Source organism: Hydractinia symbiolongicarpus, chromosome 5 (assembly GCF_029227915.1).
Source record: "Hydractinia symbiolongicarpus strain clone_291-10 chromosome 5, HSymV2.1, whole genome shotgun sequence".
NCBI lineage: Eukaryota > Metazoa > Cnidaria > Hydrozoa > Anthoathecata > Hydractiniidae > Hydractinia > Hydractinia symbiolongicarpus.
The window spans coordinates 12537328-12546765 of NC_079879.1; the positions used below are offsets into that span (position 1 = coordinate 12537328).

General features: G+C 36.2%; 1 protein-coding gene across 1 annotated transcript; it reads left to right on the plus strand.

Annotated features, from left to right (window-relative positions):
* The first annotated feature begins 6556 nt into the window (after positions 1-6556).
* LOC130644827 (uncharacterized) lies at positions 6557-8090 on the plus strand. The gene is made up of 2 exons (XM_057450584.1): positions 6557-6919; positions 6995-8090. The coding sequence occupies exon 2, from the start codon at positions 7007-7009 to the stop codon at positions 7724-7726; it is 720 nt and encodes a 239-aa protein (XP_057306567.1). The 5' UTR covers positions 6557-6919; positions 6995-7006; the 3' UTR covers positions 7727-8090.
* The last annotated feature ends 1348 nt before the right edge of the window (positions 8091-9438 follow it).

Consider the following 9438-nt stretch of genomic DNA (forward strand, 5'->3'; position numbering starts at 1 on the left):
TACTGAATACTACAAGGTATTACAGTGTATTACCGAATACTACAAGGTATTACAGTATATTACCGAATACTACAAAGTATTACAGTGTATTACTAAATACTACAAGGTATTACAGTGTATTACTGTATACTACACAATATTACAGTATATTACTAAGTACTACAGTGTATTACTGAATACTACAAGGTATTACAGTGTATTACCGAATACTACAAGGCATTACAGTATATTACCGAATACTACAAGGTATTACAGTGTATTACTGAATACTACAAGGTATTAGAGTGTATTACTGAATACTACAAGGTATTACAGTGTATTACCGAATACTACAAGGCATTACAGTATATTACCGAATACTACAAGGTATTACAGTGTATTACTGAATACTACAAGGTATTACAGTGTATTACTGAATACTACAAGGTATTACAGTGTATTACCGAATACTACAAGGCATTACAGTATATTACCGAATACTACAAGGTATTACAGTGTATTACTGAATACTACAAGGTATTACAGTGTATTACTGAATACTACAAGGTATTACAGTGTATTACCGAATACTACAAGGTATTACAGTGTATTACCGAATACTACAAGGTATTACAGTGTATTACTGAATACTACAAGGCATTACAGTATATTAACGAATACTGCAAGGTATTACAGTATATTACAGTATATTACTAAATACTACAGTGTATTACTGAATACTACAAGGTATTACAGTGTATTACTGAATACTACAAGGTATTACAGTATATTACCGAATACTACAAGGTATTACAGTGTATTACTGAATACTACAAGGTATTACAGTGTATTACTGAATACTACAAGGTATTACAGTGTATTACTAAGTACTACAGTGTATTACTGAATACTACAAAGTATTACAGTGTATTTCTGAATATACTACAAAGTAATACAGTGTAAAATACGGGATATTACTATGTACTACACTGTATTACTGTATATTACAAAGATATTATGCTAGGCACTAGTATGTATACTAGGCAGTATTATGTGTTAACAACATTACGACGTTGATAAATTGCTTAACGTCGTGTGTCGGATGTCGTTGGAAGAATACGACAATGTCGGATACGACATATTCACAGACTAAATGGATCCTTCCATGAAGTGCTTCCCCTAAATTATTTATTACGAATTCAAAACATTATATATAACTTTTTACCCCTGCGCGAAAATTGTGCCGCCATGTTTGAGTTGCAATTCCAAGAATTACTAAAGTCCCCCACCTGGGCGGGGGTGAGGGGTGAGTGGAGAAGATATTTGTCACAACAGTTTTTCAAAATTTGTACATTGTGTCTGTATTTGTTTCTAGAGGAAATCAATACAGAAAGTGTTGCGGAGAGGTTGCCAAGGCAAAGCACGGCAAGGAAAGGGCACGGCAAAGGCAGGCAAGGAAACAGGAAGAGGAATCAGCAAGGCAGGGGTAGGCAAGGCATAGAGGCACAGGCAAGGGCATAGAAGCCAGGCACCAGAAAAGGCATGGGAAGGGTAGGCAAAGGCAGGCAAGGAAACAGGAAGAGGAATCAGCAAGGCAGGGTTAGGCAAGGCAAGGGAAAGGCAAGGCAGGGGCAGGCACCTTAATAGAGAATCCCCCTACAACTCAAAGATTCGTATACTCGATATATCTAAGATATGTATCATATTAATCCAGGAGTATAGAAAATATTGAGATGCAAATATTTCAAATTCAGTAGCTCAAACAAAGCTCTCAAATTTATATCCGGTCAATATATATACAGTGAATCATGTTAGCAGAATTATGTGCCAATACAAATATTTAAACAATCGGTCATAACGCCAAAAAAACTATCAATTTTTAATAAATCTGAGATTAAAAGTTAACTTGGTTCCAATGACAACAACATTAAAAAGTCAAGATATAGAAATAATTAGAGAAGTCCACGAAAAAGGCGAAACATTTACCTGGTTGTTGTAAGTGCAAGATAATTATGTTTTTCCTAGCCCTGTCCAGGATTTGAACCTGGATCTCTCATTTGCATGAGTGTCATAGCCATTAGACCAACAGGGCATGATTATATATATATGAAAAACTTTACATGTGCATCTTATATATGCTCACAGTCTTTTTACTAAAAAATATGGCACCTAGTTTGGTATATTTAGCACGAGGGTGCCGATAAGCCGCATACGCCGTAAAAAGTCCGGGCGTTTTCGGGCAAGTTCGGCTTTTTGAAAAAAGGTCGGGTATTTGCCTGAAAAAACCCGCATAGTCCCGAACAATGCCCAAAAAAAAAAGATTCACCACAAATGACTCTCGAAGAATTATTTAAAAAAGTATAAAAATTAAAATGAACTAACTATGTGATAGCAAAGTTCCTAAAAGAACTGTTTTTTATGATTTGTGATAAGATTTACTTGATAAATAACTTATATATAAACTTTATTAACTCCTTTCTCTTCAAACGCATTCTTTTAACTGTCGTCCGCCATGTTTATGTTACAAGGTGTTGCATTTCGGGAATGTTCCAGGCGAGTTTGGGCGTGTTCGGGAAAGTGCGGGCGGTTTCGGCCGACAACCGTCAATTTAATTCGAAAAGTCGCCCGAACTCGCCCGTATATATGCGGGCGTTTGCGGCTTATCGGCACCCTCTTTATTTAGCTAGAAAATCTGAGCCACTAAATTATGTTTTATGCTTTAGTTAGGGAGCTTTTTAGGGGTGTGAATGACCTAAAAGTGAAAAATAGTGATAGCTCTACATAAACCTTCCATTTTCACTATATTTTTCAAAATAAATACTAGGGACAAGGTTGCAAAAAACACATTATGGAGGTTGCATTTATTCTTTTATTTATAAAAAAAGTCCAGGCTCTTCTGCTAAAAAGAATATATGTCTATACCAATGCTCTTTTGCTGATTTGGCTAAACTTTTGGTTCTTAGTTTTTTGTCTAAAATTGTTAGAACCAACATATTTTGTGGATAATTGTAGATATTTGATGGTACTTTCCTAATCAGAGCATAATTAACTCATTGTGCAGTATGTGTATGACTAGAAAATATGTCTTAAGGATCATTTAAATCTAGCCAAGTAGCCAGTTTTATGTCAGATAAGTAGCTAGTGTTTTGTGCTGGTTAACTACCTAGTTTATGCTGCTAGCTAGCCAATTTGGTAGTGTTATACCAGCTTATTTTGCCACATATGTTGGTAGTTATTTGCTAGTTAGGTGTGGGTGAGAAGAGGTTCATTACATGTAAAAAATAGTGATATACTAGCTAGCTATTCATACTTCCCTCTTTCGTTTTCTTGAAAATATCAGTTCGTCCGCTTGGCACCATCTTTAAAAAACAACAAACACTCCATCGCTTTGCTCCTTGATAAACACGTTGTCTCGCTTACTATAAACTGTACTAAAGAATGACCACATTAAATTGCTGGATTACTGTGATTTTTTGTTTGAATTTTTATAATTCGGATGTATAGGGACGAAATCGCATAGAAATGCTATATACTCTCCATCGTACTTCTTTTCCCTTATATTTGGCTTATATAATGAGGAAATAGGCTCCGCTACGCTCCGTGCGCTGGCGCGCACTCCGCTACTCTCCGCAACTAGTATAGAAAGTGTTGCGGAGAGGTTGCCAAGGCAAAGGCATTAAGCACGGCAAAGGCACGGCAAAGGCAGCCAAGGAAAGAGGAAGAGGAATCAGCAAGGCAGGGGTAGGCGAGGCATGGGAGGCACAGGCAAGGGCATAGTACGCAGGCACCAGAAAAGGCATGTGAAGGATAGGCAAAGGCATTAAGCACAACAAGAAAAGGGCATGGCAATGCACGGCAAAGCAGGCAAGGAAACAGGAAGAGGAATCAGCAAGGCAGGGGTAGGCAAGGCATGGGACGCACAGGCAAGGCCATAGAAGGCAGGCAACAGAAAAGGCATAGGAAGGGTAGGCAATGGCAAGGGGACGGCAAGGCAGGGGCAGGCACGTTAATAGAAACTCTCTCCCCCTACAACTCAAAGATATACTCAATGTAAAGTATTACATTTATATAAGGTCAATATACAGTGAATCATCTTAGCAGAATTATGTGCCAGTATAATGCAACCTGGTTGTTGTAGGTGCAAGATAATTATGTTTTTCCTAGCCCTGTCCAGGATTTGAACCTGGATCTCTCATTTGCATGAGTGTCATAGCCATTAGACCAACAGGGCATGAATATACATATATAAAAAAACTTTACATGTGCATCTTATATATGCTCACATAGTCTTTTTAGAGAAAAAACAGAGAAAAACACAATGACCTAAGAAATATAAAAGGAATACAGATATAGTTGATAGTTTTGTTCTCAACTTTTTTCAACTGGCTCTAATTTTGTTATTATTCAGCCAGAGGTCGACTTGCGAAGGTTCTAACTCGACCTGCGAGACAAGGGTATCCAAGTTTTTATGGGATGAAATAATTATTGTATTATCTGCATATGGGTGGTGGTGGTTTAAATTGATGACAGATTTAAAGTCATCAATATACAAAAGAAAAAGCAGGGGCCCAACACAGATCCCTGCGGCAAAGGTAAAAAGTCAGGGTAAAAATCAGAATATATATATATACATCATAGTATACGGAATATAATATCCTTAATACTGCAATATATAGCTATATGTGCAACATAATTAATGTTTTTCCTAGCCCTGTCCAGGATTCAAACTTAGATCTCTCATTTATAAAAGTGTCATAGGCATTAGACCAACAGGGCATGAATGCATATATACTTTTATAGTTGCACATTATAGCCACACATGTACAGAAAGTCTGATATATAAGAACATCAAAATTTAGTTTTCTTTATACAAGTGTCTCAGAACTGCAATATTAACCACAACAGCAAAAAACAAATCAAAATATAAAAATATATAACCAAAATGAGTCAAAAATTTGTACTCTCTGCACACCATATGTTACTTATGTTAACTTTTGAAGTTGTAGCTTCACGTCTGTCGTAGACGACCAACGTCAGTCACTTCTTCCTCTTCTTCTACTTCATCTCTAGAGAGAGAAGGATGCGGGTTAGATCGAACTACAGTGACTATACTGTTTTCTGAGGCTTTATATATGGAGAATTTTTACTCACAAATTTTTATATGTCATGGGGCTTCTTTATTAGCAAAAACACAGTCTATTCTGGACACAATATTCTATATGGGTCAGTGACACATTTCATTTAGAACAAAACAAATCAGAAGATGCTACAAAACGTTACGAAGGATTTTTCTAATGCGAATTGGATGGCAAATTTGCAGGCAAAATGTATCTGAGCATGTACATTTTTATTTGTGTCATTTTGCTTCGAAAAGTTTGCTTAACTGAAAAGTAGAAACAAGGTTCTTTTTTCATGTAAATATAAATCCTAACAAAGTTTAATCCTAACATAGAAAAAATAACAAAAGAAGTCTTAATTCAAAAAAAAAAGATGTATATATATACTCAATAAAATGCATAACTATAAATTCAAATAAAAGCTCAATGTTGTTCAATGTTTATATATATTTGAAGATTTTCTATGTTTATATGTTATTTTTTCTGTTATTATATAGATGTTTGAAGATTTTCAGGACATGTTAATGATTGCACAAGAACCACTCTGGGTGTTTGGTGATGCCTCTTAATTTCTAGCTAGCTCCACAATCATATGACTCTCCTCCCCCTGCCCTCTCCCCAACACTTCTCTGTCATCCAATCTTGAAAAAAATTACCTTTGGTGTCGGTAACATGTGACCATGTCAATGTCTATATAAACATTGACAGGAAGTATTATATGTGGAAAAATTAGCGATGTTCTTTTGTTGATTTTGCTAAGTTTTTTTAGTCATTCTTTATTTCCATTAAAAAAATTTGTCAAGAGCCAACACATTTTGTGGAGCTGGATAAAACTACAAAGTAGTTATGTGATGGACATCACTCACTGTGTGCAGTAGCAGCTAGCTAGCTCAAAAATCCGTCCTAAAGTCTTAGGACGGATTTTTGAGAATTCTCTTATGATCTTCTAATCATCTAGCATAAGAGAAAACTTAATAAGCATTTTTATGCTAGTTAAATTGGTAGTTTTATGCTAGCTTAGCTGCTACTGTTGTGCTAGATAGCTTTAGGTGTATGTAAGGGGTTTTCACAACCTTTAAAAAACAGTGATCATAACCTTCACTTCTTTCTTGAAAAATCTCATCATTTCGCTTCTAGCTGGCTGACTACGTTTAGCACCATCTTTAAAACACAACAAAAACTCCATCGCCGTGCCAAAAACACGTTGTCTCGCTCAATCAGATATTTACGAAAATTTACCAACAAATGACCAGATAAAATTACTGAGCAACACTGATAAAATGGCAGAATTTTTTATAAATTTGATGTATAGGGACGAAATCGTATAGAAATCCTATATACTCTCCACCGTACTTCCTTTTTCTTTTATATTTGGCTTATTTAATGAGGAAATTGGCTCCGCTACGCTCCGGGCGCTGACGCGCCCTCCGCTTCTCTCCGCAAAAATAGAAATAGGAAGGCGATGGCTGTCTTGAATGCCCAACAATAATTGCTTCTTCGACCTAAGAAATAATAGAAAGTGAACATAAATTTGGTCCTGATTGATAACATTGCTTCCAAACTAGGATCCTTTTTATACAGGACTTTTATTTAATAATGGTAAAGTATAATATTAACAACTCGAACCCTCCAAAGACGCTCTACTTCGTCACTTACGAATACGATTTCTAAAGGCGGAAGGAGCCCCAGGGGGCAAGGCTTTCTATATGGAAACGGAACGGGGAAGATGCTCGTCGTTTCTGATAAATATGCTGACGTCAGTATTTTATGGTTGGACTCGTTGTGTAAAACGTGTACATACCTTTGGGTGCTGGCATAAATAAGTCTGTTTTTTAGTACATATTTTTTAATTTGTTTTGTTTGAAGTTGCTTAGCTTGCTATTGTTGTTTTTATATAGCTAGTGAAGAAAATGCCTACAGCCAAAGAACTGATCAAAATGCTAATGAAACTTCACAATGCTAAGAGGGCAAAGTATGTTGCTCCTTATGTTGGTGTTAAGCCTGGCGGCTATGCTGAACATGATAAACTACTCGGGATTTCTGTTCCAGACATACGGAAAAATATAAAATTGTTTCTAGGTTTACCATTAAATGAAGTAGAAAAACTGATCAGGTCAGAATATCATGAAATACGAAGCGCAGCTGTGTACATTTTGGTATTTCAATACAAAAAATTGAAAGATCGAAAAGACCAAAAGAGATTTTTCAATTTTTACATTAAAAATGTTGAACTTGGTTATATTAATAATTGGGACTTTATTGACATAAGTGCCCCCTATATTACTGGACCCTATTTATATGATCAAGAAAATCAAGGAAGAACTGTTTTACTTAAGTATGCAAATTCACCGAATGTTTGGCTTAGGCGTGTGGGTGTTCTTTCCACATTTTACAATATAAAACAAAATGAATTCAACGTTATGTTAATTTTGGCTGAAAAATTATTAAACGATGAACATCATCTGATTCACAAAGCAGTTGGATGGATGTTACGTGAAATTGGTAAAAAAGAGAAAGAGCAGTTAACACAGTTTTTAGACCTCTACGGCAAAGACATGCCACGTGTCATGTTAAGGTACTCCATTGAGAAGTTGTCGAGAAGTGAAAGAGATCATTATTTGGGAAAATAGTCTCTGTCTTGTAAAAATTTTGTATATAAATTTATATATATACCAAAACTTTTAAAACTGGTTGTATAATGCACTACTGTGGTGGAAAATCATACTATGCATAAAATGCTAAAATAAATTTCACGGAGAAACCAGTTATTGGACATATATCAAGTTTATCACGCAACTGCAATCTATATTGTACTCCAGGTTTTGCAAAAAGTTTTATTTACCAGATATAAATACCATGCAGCATATGCTTTATATTTATATATATTATTTGCTACATTTTTTAGTAAATTTTACATTGTAATTGTTTTTGTTGTAATAATATTTCCAAGGTCAACATATTTTGCTTACCTGTAAGGTATGATGCTTTTTGTCAGACTTTTTGTGGTTAATACTGTGCAGAGCCTATCTCAAGACAACCCACACATTTCCATACCACTATGCTACACTAAAATGTTATTTATGTAACTGAGCCAGGGAAGTTGCTTAAAAAAACAATTTAATTATATGGAGCTAAACTGCAAGTTTTACTCATGTTAATTGTGGTGACAGAATTACAGTTCTTTAGTATTGTGGTTAATATACATTAGGTTTACCTTAGTCATTGAACATGTCATGTAGAGCCTGGCACAGTGGGGGTGATTTCTACCTATAGACCTAATCTTAAAGATTGCCAGAGTTATTAGTGTCACTTGCCTGTAAAGGAACTGGACCCTACCCAGGTCTTGATTATTAATGGTTACATATAAGAACCCAACATCCCACATTGCACAAGTTCTTCAGATGTACCTTACAGCTTACCTTACACCCTCCCACCCTTTTATAAATTGATTTCTTCACCTATTTCTTTTTTATTTTATGTCATCAACACGCCTACTAATGGTGGATGAGATACCAATTCAATTAATCATCGTGGTGCAATGGACTCGAGTCGAAATCGAAATATCATGAACGTCTCCAATGCAACTAAAGACAACCACATTACAACTGTTATGTGAGCACGCAGCACAACATAACCAGAAAAATTGCTTCTGCCTCAAGGTTTCCCTAACATTTCTTTTGGCTCATGTTATGTCAGGGTTTTAGTCCAGAGGTAGAAACAACAAGTCTGTAGGGACATTGTAGAAACATTGTAGAATAAGAACACCAGTAATTAGCATGTGCCTGACGCTCAGGACATGTCGATGCGCCTGACGCTCAGGGCATCTCTAGTGTAGTCATCATGTGAATAGGAAACATGCACCTTACGCTCAGGGCATGTTGAAGCCCCTGACGCTCAGGGCATCTCTCATACACCTGACGCTCAGGGTATGGAAGAGAACACCATAATTAGCATGTGCTTGACGCACAGGACATGTCGATGCATCTGACGCTCAGTGCATCTCATCTGTCTCATGCACCTGACGCCAAGGGCATGAAAACGCCTATAACGCATATCCTGACGCTCAGGTTATGCATTATATATTTGTGCATATGACGAAGCACGAAGAAGGCACCTTCATTCCTACCCATTCCCCAAAAATTTCCATAAATGGTCTACGCATACTGAATGTGTTGTATCTACTCATTCAAACAGAAATACGTTGTTTCTATCAATTTGTGTTATTATTCTGAAACCCAAAGCAATTAATCTTTTGTTCGTATGAATGCATATTAGTTAAGGACTTGTGGTCTGTCTAAGAGCTCATAGCGAATATGGTTACCCCATTCTCCTTAGAAGGTTT